The sequence below is a fragment of the Carassius carassius genome, chromosome 44, assembly GCF_963082965.1.
Source record: "Carassius carassius chromosome 44, fCarCar2.1, whole genome shotgun sequence".
Classification (NCBI taxonomy): Eukaryota; Metazoa; Chordata; class Actinopteri; order Cypriniformes; family Cyprinidae; genus Carassius; species Carassius carassius.
Window position 1 is genome coordinate 24369660 of NC_081798.1, and position 22109 is coordinate 24391768.

Here is a 22109-nt window from a genome sequence, read left to right on the forward strand (position 1 = left end):
TTTTTCTGATAGTTTTTGACTTTAGTCGTTTTACATAAATATCCAGTAAACTAGTTTTCTTTTTATTTAATTTGTAACAACTTTAGCAACGTTTTTACACCTTTTTAAACTGCAATGCTACAAGCTACATCTTTTTCACGTGTTGCTTAACGAAATGTATCTGATAGTTTTTTGACTTGTTTAGTTGTTTTAGATAAATAACCATTTAGGTATGAGATAAGGTACAAATGCTAAAACTCTGTTACCTAGTTTTCTAACTGGAAACAAAACACCATTTTTAAACTGTAATGCTACAAGCTCTCACGTCTTTTTCACGTGTTACTTAACGAAATGTATCTGATAGTTTTTTGACTTGTTTAGTTGTTTTAGATAAATAACCAGCAACCTAGTTTTCTTTTTTTTTTAAATTTGTAACAACTTTAACAACGTTTTTACATTGTTTCCATTGCTGTATGTGTTTATAACCTTTTTCTTGAAATGAACTGTGTACTTAAAACCTTAATAAAATCTTCCCTTATACCATTTTCATGATTTCCCCCTTTTCAGAGTTTAAAAAAAAGCACATAGCTTCCCAACACTTCTCCCTCCCTCCGAAATTCCTTCTTAGGTTCATAAGTTCATATTTAGGTCACTGGGGTGTACAGGGAGGGGAGGGGGGTGTACAAACAGGTGTCCAGAACAGATGGCTTTTATGACCCTCATCAATCAAATTTTTTGAGACAGCCCGCACATTACCCTCTCTCTTGGGAAAGATTATCTTTTTTTATGTTTTGCTTAATAATGTGTAGGACTTCATTTCCCAGAGTGCAACATAGGTGGGTGTATCATTGGCATGTACATTTGTTATTGTTTATTACACTCACACACTCAACTTAAGTCTCATCAAGATCATAGGCACACATACAAGGACCTGGAAGACCTCAGGTGATCTGATTCTTTGATAAACCTAATTTTGTATTAAGGTAAGTGTAAAATTTGTGCTGATATTTTAACTATGTTGTTGCTGTGAAATTTTAAATGTAGACAAAAGAGAAATATGTATATATTTGTTAATTTGTTAATTATTAACATAATTTGTTAATGTTAATTTTCTGCTGTTCATGATTAAAATTTGTGTAGCTGAATTGGTAGAACTTCCAAACCCAAGATCATTGGTTTAATTCCTACGGAGCATATATATTTAGGAAATTTATGGCTTGATTCCAATGTAAATTAATTTGTGAGAAACTGTCTACCTAATGTAAATTAATGAGTGACTTTGATGAGTGATTTTACTTACTGGAAAGATCATCAATAAGACATTTACTGACATATTAAGCTGTCAATATATCTATTTATATATAATATATATATATATATATATATATTTTTTTTTTTGTTTGTTTGTTTTTTTATCTGAAAACTACAATGGATAAAAAAGTGTAAAAGCCCCAAGGGTTATATTTTATATTTAAGTTCATATGATTGAATTAAAAGATTAGAAATGTTGAAGATCATTAAGCAATGAAGAGTACAGGCTATTTGACTTGACAGCTACTTCTGAGTAAACATTCAAAGAAAGAATGCTGTTACCCCACTCTCATGCAGTTTCACAACACATGGAAATCTAATAGCAGTCATATGCAGTATCAAGCATTGCTGAAGTTTAATGGAAAGACACTAAATATAGTTGACTACACAAACATGATTGTGTTGATTCACATTTCCAGTCACTTTAGTTTGAAGCACTGAACAGCAGTGTTATTGTCTTCAATACTGAAAAAAAAATGTTTGTTTGTTTTTTGCACACTGTTTGACTGATTTCTTTGTCAGTGCAGTCATATGACCTGATTTATAACCATTGTTATGGAGGAAAAGAGAACTGTGACTTTCCGAGATGTTTCCAAGAGCTATTTCTCACAATCAAGGGTGGACTGTCGCTACACTATAAGCAGTCATCACAGCTGGAGCAGTCACGACTGGATAGGTATTTTTAAGGTAACTCCTGTACTGAATTAAACACTGTATTTATTTAGTACAAAACAAAATATGTGGAAAGGATTAACCTACAAAGCAAATACATTTTATGTTGTATTCAATTCAATTCAATTCAAGTTTATTTTTATAGCGCTTTTTACAATACAAATCGTTACAAAGCAACTTTACAAAAAATTATGTTTCTACAATATTTAGTAGTAGCTTACGAGTGGTAAGTGTCAGTTTGTGCATTTATGACAGGATTTTTAGAAAAATTAATACAAGACGTAGTCAGCCAGACGATGAACATTATTAATATAATTAATAATTAATAATTATTATATGATGCAGTCACACTTGTGGCAATATTTGTTAGTTCTGTTTGTTGATTCAGGGTTAGCATCATCTGAGGTCCGCTGAGGGTCAGCATCATCTCTTCTCAGGTGTTCTGGATCCAGACTGGAGCTTGTGCAAAACATAGAAACAAATAGAGACATCATTAGCATAGCTGCTGATCCAACAAAGTAAAATTAATTAGTTTAACCCAAGCTAAAGAATAAGAATGTGCATTTGATCAGATGCAACTACACTCACAATTTAAAAGATAAATTATTCGAATGCTTGGCGAAAGAGATGCGTTTTTAATCTAGATTTAAACAGAGAGAGTGTGTCTGAACCCCAAACATTATCAGGAAGACTATTCCAGAGTTTGGGAGCCAAATGTGAAAAAGCTCTACCTACTTTAGTGGACTTTGCTATCCTAGGAACTACCAAAAGTCCAGCATTTTGTGACCTTAGGGAGCGTGATGGATTGTAACGTGGTAGAAGGCTAGTTAGGTACGCAGGAGCTAAACCATTTAGGGCCTTATAGGTAAGTAATGATAATTTGTAACTGATACGGAACTTAATAGGTGCAGAGACTGTAAAATTGGGGTAATATGATCATATTTTCTTGACCTGGTAAGGACTCTAGCTGCTGCATTTTGGACTACCTGTAGCTTGTTTATTGAAGATGCTGGACAACCACCTAGAAGTGCATTACAATAGTCCAGTCTAGAGGTCATAAATGCATGAACTAGCTTTTCTGCATCAGAAATAGGTGACATGTTTCGTAGCTTGGCAATGTTTCTAAGGTGGAAGAATGCAGTTTTTGTAACATGGGAAATATGATTTTCAAAAGACAAGTTGCTGTCTAATATAACACCCAGATTTCTGACTGTAGAGGAAGTAACAGTACATCCGTCTAGTTGCAAATTGTAATCTACAAGATTCCGTGTAGTGTTTTTTGGTCCAATAATTAATATTTTCGAATTTATTCGAATTTAATTGGTCATCCAATCTTTTACATTTTTAACACACTCTGTTAGCTTAGATAATTTAGAAGTTGAATCTAGTCTCGTTGAGATATATTGTTATACTGAGTATCTTCAGTATAACAATGGAAGCTAATTCCGTATTTTCTAATAATATTACCAAGGGGCAACATGTATATTGAAAGTAGAAGGGGACCTAGGACGGATCCTTGTGGCACTCCATATTTTACTGGTGATAAATGAGATGACTCCCCATTTAAATAAACAAAATGGTAGCGATCGGACAGGTAGGATCTAAACCATCTTAGAGCCTGCCCTGAATACCTGTATAGTTTTGTAATCGATCTATGAGTATGTCATGATCTATGGTGTCGAATGCAGCACTAAAATCAAGTAAAACTAGAAATGAGATGCAGCCTTGATCTACGCAAGAAGCAGGTCATTTGTAATTTTAACAAGTGTTGTATCTTTTTTCACAGGTGGGATGGCTGACAGTGAATGATTACTACACTTTTGCTTGGGCTCTAGCACCAGAAGGGTACCAAACAGGAACAGATGCAAACTGTTGTGTGGCTTTTCATTGTATGTTTATAATTGTTATATAATATACTATTTTATTTGTGCTTCTTTATATACAGTAACCCAGTGTTTCTGAACCGTGTTCCTGAAGGCACATAAGTACCAATTTCGGATATTTCTCCTTATCCAACCCATCCATTTTCAAGTCTTGGGCTGTGTTCGAAATCGCCCCCGTACCCTCTGTCACTATGCCCTACAATAATCCATTAATATAGTCCAGTTAAAGAATTGAATGAATTTGGACACTGAGTGAATTCGGACACTGAGTCTGTTGGAAGGGCGGTTGCCTTAGCATAGTTTGTGCTTGCTGTTCAATGATCATTTGAAACTTAGCAAACTGGCAGCTCCATGGTTAATGAAAACATTTGTCTTAAAATCTGTCATGGAAACTAGTATGTATGTATGAACTTTAATTTAACAATTTATATATGTATATTTGCACAACCCTCACAGTGCATTATGGGTATTCTCTAGCCATTGAGTGTACATCAGTTGTACACCCACTATTGTAGTGCATTATGCAGATTGAATAAGTGCACTCAGTGATGTTTTGGACACCACTACAAATGGCCATCCCTGTTATGTCTGTAAAGGTGACTGGTGCTTGAGCTTATTTTGATTTGTATTGTTCTCGTCTTTACCTTATCTAATTTGTGTGAAAACTAAGTGTCAGAGTCACTTCACGTTCCAAACCCTTAAAGTAACCACTGTTCATTCTATTTGATTAATTTAACAAACATTTTTCTTCATCAAACTATCAGATTATTAGTCTAACTAGCCTGCCACATTTCCCCTCCCCTTCCAGTGAGCAATGTATGAAAACGTTACTTCCGGAGTCACCGGATGCTGTTCTAGGGGCAGAGGGCATAAAGAACTTGGATGTGAAGCACACCAGAAGGGCACAGTACTTTCCTCAAATAACTTGCACTACAGAAACCATCAGATAGCTGGAAAGTGTGAAGCGTGTTTTCTTGTGTGGCCGCTGAACCAACACCCAGTTCAGAAGGATAATTCTGGAAATCAGGGACTTTTTCTTTGCATCATATCTGCCCTGTGCTTTGAGCTGTTATCCACTTATCCTGGCTTACACCACCGGATTTCCACTTTGAAAAATAGGAGGGCGAAGTCTGCAGTTGTGGCATGTTGAGCAACTCTGTAGTGTAAAAGAGTCTGAAACAAAGCCTTGTTAAAAAAGAGCTGTCTTGAGCCAAGTAAGCTCTCAGACCATTTTTCTGTGACTGATTAAATCTCTCTACGCCCCTATTTGACTGAGAGTGATAGTAAGTTATTTTGCAGTGGATGTAACTGGCAAACTCAGCAAATACTAGTTGAGGGCCGTTGTCTGTTGTCATGTTCCTTGGCAGGCCCCAGCTGGCAAAGAGCAACTCGATGCAAAGAGCAAATCAGTGATGGAACTGGACATAATAGAGCCCACAGTGCAACCTCTGGCTAATTTGAGTGTAAATTATAAACTACCACATGGCAATGCAAATGGCAGGGCACATCACAGAGTTCACCACAGATATCAAGCTGAATGTGCTACAAAGGATTAGTTGGCAAAGGCAAAGACCCAAGTGGGCAAGTTATCCTTGTTACAAGACATGGATTACAGTCCTGAACAAGCTGCTCAATGTCTTTGTCCAACCCTGGCCACTTTTCAAGATCCTTACAATGCTGCTTCAAGTTTAAGTGTGTCATGATGGCCCTCATGCATCATGGCAAGTACCTGTCCTAGTTTAACAGGGATAATGGCATAGTGTCTGTGCTTCAGACAAAAGCTCTGACACTTGAAGTATAGTCTAAATATTGGAGTAAAATGGTGAATGGCCTTCAGCTGAACCATCATAGCCAACGGAGTCAACCTCTGGTACCACAAATAAGCATTTCTCCAGATTAAATGTCAGATTATGTTGAGTGAGTGCAGCAAAAAGTGGTCCTTAAGCACTGTTTGTGAATCACTGCATTCTGGGCATGGACAATGACATCATTAATGTACACTGTAGATGGCAATGCCAGGGGTACCAGCTAGAATAGTGGACATGATTTATTAGAAGCAGCTAGGACCCAAACCAAAAGGAATCCCCACGTAATGGAATACACCAACATGCGTACAAAATGCAGTAAGATTTCTGCTGTCTGGGTGGACTCAGAAACAGTTCCGTTTCAAGGATATTGCTGCCATGGCTAGTAATATGAAATGTAAACATGGGCAGGTCCTTGTTGCCATACCAGACAGGTGCGTGTATAAGACAAATATGTTCTATTACACAGCTTCAATATGGAAACAAATTCAGAGAGGATGGCTGGAGGGGCAAGGATGGCAGGAAACATTCATAAGTGGCCATATTAAATAGCAAAACATAAGACCCAGTGTCTAGTAGTAGGGCTATACAATAATTGTTGTTCACTGAACGGATTTTAGCAGGGGTTGTTGTGCAAGCACATGGATTTCTCTAAAGTAAGATCATAATCTTCCAATAGAAGCGCTCTCGAAAGAGTGTATTGTTTGGTTTCTCAATTAACTGAACTAATCTCATCTCATCTGATAAAGTACCAAAATAGAACAGCTTTGCCAGCCCTCTTAAGTCAACAACATATTGAAAAATTAACTCACTAGCACACTGTCGAAACTGCAGCCGTTTCTGCTGGAGACCCCTATTTTTCTCCCCAAAGTGTTTTCCATTGTTCCCATGGGACCATAGGCCTGGATGGGGCAAAAAAGAGGTTTGGGGGAGATAATGGGAACACGGGAAAATCATCTACCATCCTCGTTACTAGTTGTTCTGTCTGTGAAGATGGCTCATATTTGAGCTTATTTTATTTTGGTAACACTTTATTTTACGGTTACATCTATTAGTTGCTTATTTATAATAACTATGACTATCTGTTAATTAATAGTGAGTAATGTAGTTGTTAAGTTTAGGCATTGGGTAGGATTAGGGATGTAGAATAAGGTTGTGTAGAATAAGGCATTAATATGTGCTTAATAAGCACTAATACATGGCTAATATTCTATAAATATATATGCTAATAAGCAACTAATAGATGTAACTGTAATAGAAAGTGTTACTTTTATTTTTTATTGTTCTTGTCAAACTCTTTTACATCACTGAACTGTCTGAAAACATTCAAGTGTCAACATCACATCCTGTTCCAAACCCTTAAAGTAACCTACATTCTATTTAATTAATGTAGCAAACACATTACTTTAAATAACCATTATTATTAGTCTAATTAAGCATGCAACAGCCCCCTCAAATAGTGTTTTAATTAATTGCTTTAGATTTAAAAGTGTGTAGTGTTGGTGTGCCTTCAGGATTCGGAAATACTGCAGTAACCTATAGTTTGATACATGTATAAATGCATTAATGTTGTCGTATGTCCAGCACCAGCACAAACAGCAAGTGCAATAACAACTGCAGTTCTTGGTAGAACAAGAACACTCAGTTGCCATCTGATACTTTATAGCTATTGCAACACAACTGCAAGTGCCTGACATCGTTAAGGCTGTATCAAGCTGTTTATGTTTGTCACGTGTTTTGGTCTTCTGATCTTTATTCCACTCTTCCTGCCATCTTTCAGCATCTTATCTGCCAAAACCTGGTAGGGAGGCATATCAGTTTGCTTATGTGGATGAACGTGACGAGATATGTGCAGTCAGTTCTCAGTTTACTTTTTGTGCTCCAAAACCTCTGGATGAACTTGTTACACTAGAGCAGGACAAAAATGGCGAGGAAGAGGAGGGGGGAGATGACATGCTGGTGGTGGTGCCAAAGGCTCTGATCCTAAAGGTGGGGCATTCTTCAACAGAAGAGACCGAAACAGATTCGACAATAACAGCTTTTCAATTACCATAATTGAGATTTGGACACCTATCTGTATTTAAAAATGTATGCAACACATAACAAAATGATAGCAAAACAGTAACAAAACAAAGTTTGGTAGGCTTTAAATTATGAAATCATTTCTGATTATTAGTGGAAACTACACCTGCCATTGTAACCCTTTTAGCACAATTGTGTAAACTTAAGGGGAAATGTGGAGTTATTTCTGGTATAGTTTAAATAACAGATATGTTCTGTATAAATGTTACTGTATTTAGAAATGACAATCAATATTTTAAGTGTGACTTTAGTGTCATTTTAGGCCAGTCGTATCTGTCATACTGTACAAAATTTTATTTTACTAATTACCTGCATGTTTTAAAATATTTATGGTATTTCTACAGGATCTCTTAGAAGGATGTCAGCGTGAGTTACATGAGCTGCGTAAGAGGTTTGAGTCTACTGATGCTGAGGTCGAGACAGAAAGGGAAAGATGGAAAGCTGAAAAACATGAGCTTGAAAGAGTAAAACATGAAATGAAGAGTCAGATTGATGATCTTAAAAGCAACCTGAAGCAAAGTACTGAAATAATTGAGGAACTCGAGCAAAAAAAAAAGGTAGAATCCAATTTTTGCTCATGTTTCTGGATCACCATTAATCAGAAAAAATTACGACACAAAGACCTATTGTAAATGAAACTTTAAACTCTGGTATATTTACTATCAGGATGTGCAAAGCACTCATGAAAACATAGCTGCTGAATGCAGTGGGCTGCTAGCAGAGAGAGATGAAAATCATCAGCAAATCAAAGAACTTCAACAGGATGCTGCCACTCTGTCTCAACAAAACCAAGACGTAGAGGCCGAGCTTGAGAGGTGATTTAGGACTCATGCCAATCTTCACTATAATACAGTTATTCTTTGTTCACGGACTGTTAATTTCTCTGAATTTTAACCAACTGATTAAATAAAATAGTTTTTAAGGAAAAGAGAAAACAGACATTTTTCTGTGCAGAATGAAGGAAAGAGTTAAAAAGATGACCACACAAAGGCGAGATGAAGAAAAGGAGAAGAAATACTTGCAGGTGAATTAAAATAAAACGTTGTATTCAGCATAACCATTTTATAAATCTACACTGGAATATTTTCTGCATTCTGTGAAATAATTATGAACAACTCATTTGTTTTTACAATTTTAACTAAATAGCATTACATGGAGTAGATTACATGGTTAACGTGAATTAACATTTTCTCTCCAGATAGAGAATGAGCAGGCACATGCTGTGATGAGGACCTTGCAGGAGCGTCTGGAGGCCAGTGAGCGTAGCACTGAGGCCCTTCGCAGGGACCTGAGTGAACTGGGCTCCTTGCAGAGTCACAGTCATGCAGAGCTGCATCAGGTCAGACTTCAGTCTGCACAGATGAGTTTACAACTGTCCCAGGCCAACCTGTCAATGCGTGAGGGGCAAGCCACCTGGGCCCAGGAGAGGGACATTTTAAGACAAAGTGCAGAGGTAAGAGAGAGATAAGTTATAATAAGAAATCTCTCTCTCACACACTACTATTGCCACTTTTATCAGCCCAGCCACAACACAACTAATAAGTACATTATGTGATTCTCAATCTCTGTGCTCTCTCTTATTAAAGCTGGATAAGGATCGTATTCAGAAACTGAGCCGTGAGCTTCAGAAGAAGGAAGAGTGGCTCCATGAGGAGAGAACCGAGCGAGAAAAACTGGAAGTAGAGCTGGGGAACGAGAAGGACTGTAACCGGGTAAATACTCAGTGACGCATGCATGGCCTATAATTAAACTTTGACATCAGTCAGAGCTTTCTGGATAGCCAGCACATATGTGGGTCAGGTTACTGGTCTTGGAGCAACACCAGTATGAGGCAAGAGTTGCTTTAAAAAGCTTGTAAACAAGCTGACCAAAATAGATTTAAAAACAATATATGTGTATGTTTACAGAAATGTTTTCCCCCTCATCATTCATGTTAGTGGATACCATGCACACTGGTTAAACTGATTAATAAGAAATTCTTAAAGGGATAATGACATGAGGAATCAACATTTATTTGATTCTTTGACCTCAAGTGGTCAAAAATACTACAAGTTTCATTCATCACAAAATAGCATTTGTCGAAACCACTTCCAAATGTATTGTACTTCAGTCAGCATCGAAAGCAATTTGATGCATGGGAAGCAAATATATGTTCCCAAGCCTGCAACATATTTACAGGTAAACCCACAAGGGAAAAAGTGGCTTTTAATATTCTGTTGACTTGTTCAGACATAGTTCAGAAATAATTTGTTGATGATAGGCCTTTGTCAGATGTTAGCTTATACCACAGGTCTTGTAGTCATCTTTGAAGCTAGTTGAAGTAAATATTTGTCATTGATCAGAAATCGGTTAATTGGGAACTCACCCATGCATGAACACTTCTTCACAATGAATCTTCTATGTTCTTCTATGTTGTATAATAGTTGAGGTTTTCTACATCCCTAGATGAAGTGGGCTAGTGTGGAAGAAAGGTCCATGGTACTTTAATCTGAAAATTCCCATCATGGTCCTTGAGATACTGTATAATCTTTGGTACCATCTTGAGCATCTTAACCCATGTTGAGTAACATTACACCAAAAGTACCAGTGTGAAAGACCCCTAAGGGGCCGTCTCCTGTTGTGTCTTTTGCACGCTCCAGTTTGATATTTTAAATGTAGTGTACCAAGCATGCTCATAATAAAAGCGACAGTGTTGAGATCAAGTGCTGGACCAAGACTAGACCAAACTGTCAGGAAAAAAACTAGAAAGACTTGACTATACTCAAACATTCATGGTTATGGGTATTGGATAGGCATTAAGAAAGGTTTTAGAATTAAGTGTACTGTAGTTATTGCAAAAAATGATTCATTTGGTATTCAGACAAAAGGATATTTCTATAGCAATTTAATTTGGATGTTGTTAAAAGAAAGGAATGGAAAGTTGTTACCTTGCTGGAACTTCAACAATAACAGTAGTTAAAGACACCCAGGGTGACTTTATTAACATTATATGCATGAAGTTTTCACTGTAGTCTTTGGATATTACTGCATCATGTGTGTAAAACGTACAGGAACTGAGAGCCAGTTTGAGAGCCCTGCAGAAGGAACAAGAGCAGCATCAGCTGGAGAAAGAGGTGAAACCATGCTTATTTCTGACTGGTGCTATCTCATCTGATGCTATGCTGACTGGAGGTGTTTTATTCACAAACAGGAGCTCTTAGATCATATCCATGTGCTGGAGCTGAGACTAGACACAGAAAAAGATGCTAAGTGGGCTGAGGCTGCAGCTACTCCAACATGTCAGTCACATGGTTTCTCTTAAACATTATGTAGGCATAGGCCTACAAATACATTTTGTAAATGTACAGTATATTGTAGTGATATATTTTTCTTATTTCTTGCAGCTAGCATTGATAGCCCTCCATCAGTTGAAGAAAAGCCACTGAAAGATTTTTTATCTGAACAGACTTTATGTGTGGCAGATCGTGAACAGTCCAGCTTTCATGTGTCAGCAGAGCAAAGCCAAAAGGATAATGAGATTGATATGAGGGTAAGTAACAAAGGTTACTCCCAGAGATTGGTCTGTGGCAATGATTATATAGTAATCGACAAACATATTATATGACAAAACTAATTAATTGTAACAAAAGCACAATGTATAATGTTTGTGAACAGAATTGATTTATTATTTTTTTTTTTATTTGTTTATTTTTTTTGTCTAGTGTGCTATTGTTCCCAATATTTAATCTTTGATTTTAAACTGTAGATTGATTAATTATGATCACCTGATGTTTATTGATTAGTCATTATCAATTAACTTATTATTGAGAAACAAAGAATTCAATTCAATTCAATTCCAGTTTATTTGTATACTGCTTTTTACGATACAAATCATTGCAAAGCAACTTTACAGAAAATTGCATTACAATAGTCCAGTCTAGAGGTCATGAATGCATGAACTAGCTTTCCTGCATCAGAAACGGGTAATATGATTTGTAGCTTGGCATTGTTTCTAAGATGGAAGATTGCTGTTTTTTTAATATGGGAAATATGGTTTTCAAAAGACAATTTGCTGTCTAATATAACACCCAGATTTTTGACTGTAGAGAAAGTAACAGTACATCCATCTAGTTGCAAATTGTAATCTACGAGATTTTGTGTGATTTAGAATTTAGAAGTTTCATCTGGTCTCGTTGAGATACAGTGGGTATGGAAAGTATTCAGACCACCTTAAATTTTTCACTCTTTGTTATATTGTAGCCATTTGCTAAAATCATTTTTTTTCCTCATTAATGTACACACAGCACCCCATATTGACAGAAAAACACAGAATTGTTAACATTTTTGCAGATTTATTAAAAGAGAAAAACTGAAATATCACATGGTCCTAAGTATTCAGACCCTTTGCTGTGACACTCATATATTTAACTGTCCATTTATTTTTATCATCCTTGAGATGGTTCCACACCAGTGGTCTCAAACTCAATTCCTGGAGGGCCACAGCTCTGCAGAGTTTAGCTCCAACCAGCTCCAAATCACACCTGCTTGGAAGTTTCTAGTAATCCTGAAGACCTTGATTAGCTGGATCAGGTGTGTTTGATTAGGGTTGTAGCAAAACTCATTGTTGTAGAAAGTCAACCATCACTGCAGCCCTCCACCAGTTGGGACTTTATGGCAGAGTGGCCTGACGGAAGCCTCTCCTCAGTGCAAGACACATGAAAGCCCGCATGGAGTTTGCTAAAAAAACATGTGGGACTCTGGTCTGATGAGACCAAGATATAACTTTTTGGCCTTAATTCTAAGCGGTATGTGTGGAGAAATCCAGGCACTGCTCATCACCTTTCCAATACAGTCCCAACAGTGAAGCATGGTGGTGGCAGCATCATGCTGTGGGGTTTTTTTTCAGCTGCAGGGACAGGACGAATGGTTGCAATCGAGGGAAAGATGAATACGGCCAAGTACGGGGTTATCCTGGACGAAAACCTTCTCCAGAGTGCTCAGGACCTCAGACTGGGCCGAAGGTTCGCCTTCCAACAAGACAATGACCCTAAGCACACAGCTAAATTAATCAAGGAGTGGCTTCACAACAACTCCGTGACTGTTCTTGAATGGCCCAGCCAGAGCCCTAACTTTAAACCAATTGAGCATCTCTGGAGATACCTGAAAATGGCTGTCCACAAACGTTTACTATCCAACCTGACAGAACTGGAGAGGATCAGCAAGCAGGAATGGCAGAGGATCCCCAAATCCAGGTTTGAAAAACTTGTGGCATCTTTCCCAAAAAGACTCATGGCTGTACTAGATCAAAAGGGTGCTTCTACTAAATACTGAGTAAAGGGTCTGAATACTTAGGACTATGTTTTATTTCAGTTTTTCTTTTTTAATAAATGTGCAAAAATTTAAACAATTCTGTGTTTTTCTGTCAATATGGGGTGCTGTGTGTACATTAATGAGGAAAAAAATTTCCTTAAATGATTTTAGGAAATGGCTGCAATATAACAAAGAGTGAAAATTTTAAGGGTTTCTGACTTTCCGTACCCACTGTATATAGTTGAGTATCATCAGCATAACAGTGGAAACTAATCCCATATTTTCTAATAATATTACCAAGGGGCCATATGCATATTGAAAATAGCAGAGGACCTAGGACAGATCCTTGTGGCACTCCATATTTTACTGGTGATAAATGAGATGACTCCCCATTTAAATAAACAAAGTTGTAGCGATCGGACTGGTAGGATCTAAACCATCTTAAAACCTGTCCTTGAATACCTGTATAGTTTTGCAATCGATCTATGAATGTGTCTTGATCTATGGTGTCGAATGCAGCACTAAAATCAAGTAAAACTAGCAATGAGATGCAGCCTTGATCTGACGCAAGAAGCAAGTCATTTGTAATTTTAACAAGTGCAGTTTCTGTGCTATGGTGAGGCTTGAAATCTGACAAATTCCTGAAATTCTTCATACAGATAATTTGAGCAAAATTGAGCAGACACAACATTTTCTAAAATATTAGACATAAATGGAAGATTTGAAATGGGCCTTTAATTTGCCAGTTCTCTAAAATCTAGTTGTGGTTTCTTAAGAGGCTTAATAACCGCCAGCTTGAATGGCTTTGGGACCTGACCTAAAGATAACAATGAATTAATAATATTGAGAGGCAGTTCTTCTGCTACAGGTAACAACGCTTTCAGTAATTTAGTGAATACGGGATCTAATAAACATATTGTTGGTTAAGATGCAGTGCTAAGTTTATTTGGCTCTTCCTGTCCTATAGTTGTAAAGCACTTCAGTTTATCTTTGGGTCTGATGAATGAAGCTGACATATTAGACACTGTAGAATCTTGTAACGGTAAATAAGGGTGAGGAAGCAGGTGCAAGTAATAGAAATAGGATTTATTGACTGAGTCCAATGAACAGAGAAGAGTGGCAGGAACAACAGGTATGTGGAGATGTCTGACGGTGATCCAGGAAGTGGCGATGAGTAGAGGCAGCAGGAGAGCATGACACAGGAACTGAGATGAGCAGTCTGTTGTGGCGAGGAGTGGATGGGGTTCCAGAGGTGCGAAGATCCAATGATGAGATGAAACAGAGAAGAAACAGGAATGAGAAACCAGGCATGCGATTGGGAAACTTCGAACAATGCTCTGACAAACACAAGATGAAAGACAGGGCAATAAGTAGGGATTGGGTAATGAGTGGCAGCTGTGGCTGATGAACAATTAACGGAGATGCCCACATGAAACGATCAGTGCTGATGAGAGACACACAAAACTCCACCCACATAGTGCAAAGCAGAGACGACGGTTTACCAACCATGACAAATCTACATTTGTTATTGTATTCCTGATGCTATCAATTTTATCAGTGAAGAAAGTCATTACTAAACTGTGAGGGAATATTTAAATCAGGTGGCTTCTGGTTATTTGTTAATCTAGTCACTGTGCTAAATAAAAACCTTGGATTGTTTTGGTTATTTTCAATGAGATTGTGGATATGCTTGGCCCTGGCAGTTTTTAGAGCCTGTCTATAGCTGGACAAATTGTTTTTCCACACAATTCTAAAAACGTCAAGTTAGTCTTTCTCTATTTGTGCTCAAGACGAGTTTCTCTCTGAGAAGTGAGAAGTTCTCAGCGTCCTGAGAAGTTTTTTTGACAGGAGCTCTGCTCCGACTTTGCTGGGGTGCAGGCCATCAGCGCAAAAAAGCCTAGGATGCTCCCAGAAAATATTCCAATTATTAACAAAGAAGAGTTTCTGTTCTTTACACCATGACAGTAACCATTCATTTAAAGCAAAAAGTCTACTGAACCTTTCGTGTCCTCAATGATATGTGGGAAGTGTTCCTGACATGATGATCATCGCCACGGGTGTTGTGCTGCGTACCATCTCAATCAGGCTACTGAAGTCAAGTCAAGTCAAATCAAGTCACCTTTATTTATATGGCACTTTAAACAAAATACATTGCGTCAAAGCAACTGAACAACATTAATTAGGAAAACAGTGTCAATAATGCAAAATGATAGTTAAAGGCAGTTCATCATTAAATTCAGTGATGTCATCTCTGTTCAGTTAAATAGTGTCTGTGCATTTATTTGCAATCAAGTCAACGATATCGCTGTAGATGAAGTGACCCCAACTAAGCAAGCCAGAGGCGACAGCGGCAAGGAACCGAAACTCCATCGGTGACAGAATGGAGAAAAAAACCTTGGGAGAAACCAGGCTCAGTTGGGGGGCCAGTTCTCCTCTGACCAGACGAAACCAGTAGTTCAATTCCAGGCTGCAGCAAAGTCAGATTGTGCAGAAGAATCATCTGTTTCCTGTGGTCTTGTCCTGGTGCTCCTCTGAGACAAGGTCTTTACAGGGGATCTGTATCTGGGACTCTAGTTGTCCAGGTCTCTGCTGTCTTTCAGGGCAGTAGAGGTCCTTTCTAGGTGCTGATCCACCATCTGGTCTGGATGTCCTTCTTCAGTGTCTCTGTCTGCCGCAGCGTGGTGTCGTTAACCCTGGCATGAAGCATGACCGCTACGGGGCTCTTGTCGGCCTTCTCGTGTGTATCTGCGCAGAAACATCAAGAACACGAGCACCAGGGAAACAGTGAGTGTGCACTTTACCTTCAGCTAACGTAGCATGGATATGTCGGATGATGGAGTCTCCAATGATTCCGGATGGAGATCTCGAAGACTGGAGGAGGAGAAGTTGTCGCCCAGAGCCTGGCTCTGTCCCCCACTGTGTATGCACACAGGGTCCATGGTGTCCCGGCGCCGGAGTGAAGGACATCTCGGAAGATCGCGTCCTGGGTGCACCTGTGCAGAGAAACACACGAAGTAGAGGTGGTGGGACTGTTAGCAGCACGCTGTATATAAAGCAAGTAACAGTGAGAAAAGCAATGGTAATGTGAGTAAATAGAGTATTAGCAATGCATGTGGGATTAGCAGCAACCAGGAAATCAAAATAAAACTAGTGATAACAAGGCACTCTGATTATTTTTGTTGTAGTCGAAAAATAGTCGATAAATAATTAACGTGACGGACACACAAGACACACGGCAACAACAAACAGGAAGTGACATGATGGAATTGTTACACTGACGAAGACACAGCCAAAATGTTTGCCTGCTTTAATTCAAATTAGTTTTTTGAGTGCAGACCAACCTTTTCAAAGTATCACAAAAATTGGTAGGATGTTGTGTTTTATTTGCAAAATGAGCTACAATTAAGCTTAAAGTTAGTAGGATGTGGTACCAATATCAGTCGAACCAAATCTATGAATTTCCAACAACTGCAAATCTATTACAAATATTTAGCAATATTTCTTTGCTTTATTTGCAATAACTTTTAATAACTACAATTTTAAAATATACAATGGCACCAAAAGTATGTGAACACATTTTGACACCCATTTGAAGATGTCTGAATTTCAATGTATTTAGATACAAAAACAAATTACGCTGGAGCTGCTGAATGAGATTCATTCTTCAGAGCCACTTTTTAAAACACTTTTCATGGATACATAGTCAGTTTCCATCAAGTTCACATTGGTATTCTTGCAGGATATCCACTGTTCATCTTTTATTACCATACGAACATTGACAACCAGGAAGTGTATATTTTGAAGAATGTATCTTTTCATTCTTTTAACTATAGGTACATTTGCAACTGTCAACTAACACTCACAAGAGTATCAACAGACTGTCTACTCTACTTAATATCTGCTAATATTTTATTTTATTTAGTGGTCCCCCAAAAGACGCTCTATGAGTAACTTTGCCTGTTCATGCACATTCTACTAACCCTAACCATAAACATAATTACTATTCTAAAAGAAGTTTGTTGAGATGTACAAAGTTGCAAAATTACTTATAGCTAGAAAAATGTCTAAAGTGGACTGTCGAAATAAAGAGTTTTTAAAGTAAAAATAAATGCTATTTTCACATATAATTAAATGACGTATATTTTTATTTGTGGCTCAAGTGTCCAAATACTTTTTTGGGAAAAACTACATATTCCACAGTTACTACTGTATGCACATTCAAATAAAAACTTATATAACTTTGTTTGTACCCAACCCCTTACAAAAAGCAAGAGGACCTAGAAGTGGAGCCATGTTCCAGTGTCATTGCTGACAAAACTTTACTGCTTTCTGAACATAACAACAGTGTATTCAGGTGATTATGATGCACAGTTTTAGGAGCTTACCTGTGAAATAAATCAAGCCTGCTAACGTCTGTGTATTTCAGGAACACAGATTTGTTCCCATTTCCACCATAATAAAAGCATTTGGAAATGTTAATGCTTGCAGTGTGTTTCACACAGCTTCAGTGATAACAGTGCTTTCTGTCTCCCCAACAGTGGTCTTGCTGACGCCCCCATGTGGTGAACCAGACGTGGAATAGAAATGAACGTGTGTGCAGCTTGTTTACATCAGAGCATGGTCATATGCTCCTGATCAGTGTGAAATATCAAAACAGTTTTCCAAGATGGCTGATTTTATAGCCAGTGTGTAATCTAATATATGTGACACTGGAGCACAAAATGAGTCTTACGTCGCTGGGGTATATTTGTAGCCATACCAAAAATCATTAGGACATCAAGTAAAGATCATGTTCCATGAAGATATTTTGTAAATGTTCTACTATTGTAAATATATTGATATTTGATATTGTAAATATATCAAAACATAATTTTTGATTAGTAATATGCATTGCTAAGAACTTCATTTGGACAATTTTAAAGGCGATTTTTCTCAATATTTAGATTTTTTTTAACACTCCCAGACTCCAGATATTCAAATAGTTGTATCTCAGCCAAATATTGTCCTATCCTAACAAACCATACATTAATGAAAACGTATTAGATGATGTATAAAACATAATTTTTAAAAATTGACCCTTATGACTGGTTTTGTGGTCCAGAGTCACATATATTAAAAGTGTAGGTGTGGGTGTTCCAGTTGTGTGAATTTGTTTGTTGTGCTGGTATGAATTTCTTTTAAAAGTATGGTAATATACAGGAAATTTAGGTATGTTTTCTAGATATTCCATTTATTGCACATACATAAAGGCAGTGGTTTGGTTTACACTTTATTTTAAGGTGTTTTGTTACAGTGTAATTATATATTTTAATACTGAGTAATATTAATTAACTAAACATACTATATGGTTAGGGTTAGTATCAGGGTTTGGTTTAGGGTTACTTGCATGTAATTATGCATAATTTATAGTTATTATAATAGTAGGTACACGTAAAGTGAAACAAGGACACCTTAAAATAAAGTGTTACTGTGGATTGTTATATTTTAGATGTAGCATGAATAAGTCAAATGAGCTGCAATTTTAACCAATGAGATAATTTCATTATGAAATTAAATAACATTAAAGAATGCTATTTTTGTTTAGATAGGTGTGCTGGGTATGGCTGCCTGTTCGTTATCACTTAACTATGACGTAAGTGCATTTAGGTGCTAAATTTCCCTTTTACTGTAGTGTTTTAATTGTTATTTTTTTCACGTCACAATTTTATCACTATTTGTTCTGATCTTAGTTTGTGATGCTGTTATGCTATCTATTCTTGATATAAAGTGTAAGTGGTCCTTCAGCCTGGACAGTTTGACATTAAGTTCCTGTGGCTCGGGTAGAGCATTGTGTTAGCAGCACAAAAGGTTGTGGGTTCAGTTCCCAGGGAACACACATACTGCACTGTAAGTCGCTTTGGATAAAAAGTGTTTGCTAAATGCATGAATGTAAAGTCTTAAAATAATACATTGTTGTACTGCCTTCTCTAAACTTTTAACCATTAAATAAAAAAGCAGAGTGATGGCCCTAACTTTATTAATTAAAATGAGGGAAGGTGTGTGTAGACCCTCAATAGATTACACCAGTCTTGCACTTCAAGCATCGGTCCTTTCCCAGATGAGTGTACTTATGCCAGTCTTATTCTTTTACTATTTTATCTATCTTAAACTATAAATAAATAAAATAACATTTACTGAAAATATAATTAACCTCCTTCCATCTAATTTGTAAAAATGTTATCATCTGAATAGATCTAGAGAAATGTAGCATTACATCTCTTGCTCTCCAGTGGATCATCTGCAGTGAGTGGGTTCCTTCAGAATGAGAGTCCAGACAAATAATGGAGAATCCATAATCCATAATAAAGCTTCCTCCAGTGAAATCCACTGGTGAGAGGTTATATTACAGTAGCCTTATTTCTAACATATTAAATATACATGAAGACAGAGGCACATAAAACAAGGGAATACAATATACCAGAAGCCTACTAACATGCCTGCTGCTGGCAGGTTCAAATAATAATAATAATGTGAAGCACATTATCAATCTTGTTCAAAGAAATTTATTAATAGCAGTCATTCATTTAGTTATATTCTTTTTGCCGGCATTTTTGTTCTCTATTTATTATAAAGAATGACCCATCTAACCAAAACTGGTGTAGTGCCAAGGAGTCTAAAACAATTGATGCACATCATCTGTGTTAAGTCTGGTTATTTTCAACAGAAGATTTCAATGAGAGATGCACACTAACTGCCTACTGTATGTATTTGCCCTAAAATCTCACTGTATTGTATTGTCCCATTAACAAATTGTTGAACCTGCAACTCAGAATTATATTCTATTATGAAATAGTATATTATATAAATATAATTTCCTATAGTAAAGATAGATGAAGATAAATGCTGTATAAGAAAACACAAAAAGTTACCTCTCCTAGTTGAGCAGGAAAGTATGACTACTCAATTTGATGATGTTTTTTTTTTTATAAAATCAAAACATTTGGAAAACAAAGTATTTTTAAAAAGAATGTAGCCAGACATTTTGTGGACATCATTTAAAGTCATTCATTCTTAAGGACTTCAACTTGCATGTACAGTAAGATGTAACAATTGTGCAAGGTATTTGAAACATATTTTGCAAGGCACATAACCGAGATAAATGCTAAAAACAAGAAAATGCTAAATCAGAATGGGGAGATGAGGCATGGCGGGAAAAATACAAGCAAACATCAAATGCCATTATATTTAAAACGTTGCTAAAATAATAATAATATAAAAACAGATATCCTTTTTACAAGAACATAGTTTGTGAAACCATATTTAACGACTTTTAGTAATTAGAAAACAAAGAAGAAAATGCAAACAAAGAAAGATCAATACAAATAATTTTGTAAGATTAAAAATATGTATTAAAACACAAACCTAATAAGTATTCTTCTTAGCAGTTCTAACTCTTAAATGACCCACCATGTTTCCTATGTCGTAAAACCCAGAAGAGACAAAGTCACAAATAAAATGACAAATTTAGCAACAAATAATGCAAATAAACAAACAAGTAATGTACACATATTCCAAACCACCAAAAAAAAAAAATTCTTCATGAAGGAAACATTTGACCTCTACTGCACTAAATGACAAAATACAAGCACAAAAGAGAAACACTATTTAAGAAAGAAAAAAAAAGTCTTGAATTAAATCCAATATATCATGTTTAGTTTACGATACGAGGGGAAAGTATGCCAAAAAAAAAAAACACACATTTCGCAAACACATTAATATCCTGTGGCCTTCTTAAATTACACTTTGCCGTGGACTGCTACATTTATACATTTATCAATGCTAAACTGACTTGGAAGGGTTAAAGCGTTTCTAGGGACCTTTATCATATTTCCAGAGGCTTGGCTATGTACTCTTGGTAATAACAAACACACCATGTGTGAATGCATGTACACACCAAAACGAAAACTGCTAATTTGTCTTTGGTCTAAGAAGAGATCAGCTAATTGTGCTGAGTAGCACCGTTTGCTGCTGCCGCTGCAGGCCATATTTACCCTGTCACATATCCGGATCAGTGCATTTACATGAAGCTGCTAGACTTTATGATCACTGCAGATTTATCCAGCGCACTCTGTGGTAATCATGCATTCATTCTGTTCTGAGATCAATGGGAATGATCTCATTTTGTTGTCTAAGCACATCTACATTTTGGCTGATTATTACAATGGCGGTACATACAGACAAACTCCTCCACACTGTGAGAGGATATCAATAAGAGATAGACAAGGAATTATGGGAGCAGTCAAAAACCCAGTTCATAACATGCATCACTGACTACAGACAGAACAAATATGTAACAAGATGAGGATAAATAAGCAATAAATAAAATAATATGTATAGCCTATGATGTGTTTGTGTTTGAAAACATTTTAAGAGAACAACATTTCAAAACAAGACAAAAAGTCTGAGATGTCCTCTTGACGTATTAAAATAAAATGGTTTGCAGTGACACAAAAGTAGAAAAATCAAAGTAGAAAAGAGATATCATGTTTTAAGCAAATAGTACGCAACTATGCATGCACGCAGCTTACAACCTTAAACCATATGGCTCTATCCAAAAATATCTTGCTGTGCTGCTTCTATATATCAGAACATAATCAGAAGCTTATGAGTTGTTTTGGTAACACTGTTCTGTCATGTGAGGAGGTATAACGTTGTCATCAGTGGCGTGCACAGACCTTAGCAGGGCAGAAGGACAAAAAGGGTACTGAATAAATGCTATAGACTACAGAACTCGCTATAGACCTAATTTTGTAGAGTGCTTTTTAATCAAAAACATCCTACTCTATGATAATTCTCACCTACAAATAACTGTTAACATAGTAATAGCATGTTATTTGACATATACCATGGTAATACCATAGTACTCTTTGAAGTTTTGAAGCATATTTGTATTAAAATGTAAACACCATGGCATATAAATATGGCAATCATTCAATACCATGGTATTAACATACAGGTTTTTGTACCGAATGATTACCATATTTATATGGAATATTAATAAATACATGGTGATCCAACGCACTTCAAAGAATACTGTTGTAGTGTTAAA

At 36.7% G+C, this 22109-nt stretch overlaps 1 protein-coding gene across 3 annotated transcripts; it reads left to right on the plus strand.

The window, feature by feature from the left end:
- Window positions 1-1724: 1724 nt before the first annotated feature.
- On the plus strand, window positions 1725-17784 carry calcoco1b (calcium binding and coiled-coil domain 1b). Of its 3 annotated transcripts, none has more exons than XR_009427436.1 (13): window positions 1725-1977; window positions 3749-3851; window positions 7431-7639; window positions 8077-8289; window positions 8399-8547; window positions 8687-8756; window positions 8931-9185; window positions 9319-9444; window positions 10783-10845; window positions 10923-11010; window positions 11116-11261; window positions 17294-17375; window positions 17560-17784. XR_009427436.1 is itself a non-coding variant. In XM_059538151.1 (13 exons), the coding sequence occupies exons 1-13, from the start codon at window positions 1846-1848 to the stop codon at window positions 17585-17587; spliced, it is 1668 nt and encodes a 555-aa protein (XP_059394134.1). In that variant the 5' UTR covers window positions 1725-1845; the 3' UTR covers window positions 17588-17784. The 3 variants fall into 3 exon arrangements, 2 of the variants coding, with proteins under 2 accessions (XP_059394134.1, XP_059394135.1); XM_059538151.1 differs by having other exon boundaries at window positions 17290-17375; XM_059538152.1 differs by lacking the exon at window positions 17294-17375.
- Window positions 17785-22109: the final 4325 nt, after the last annotated feature.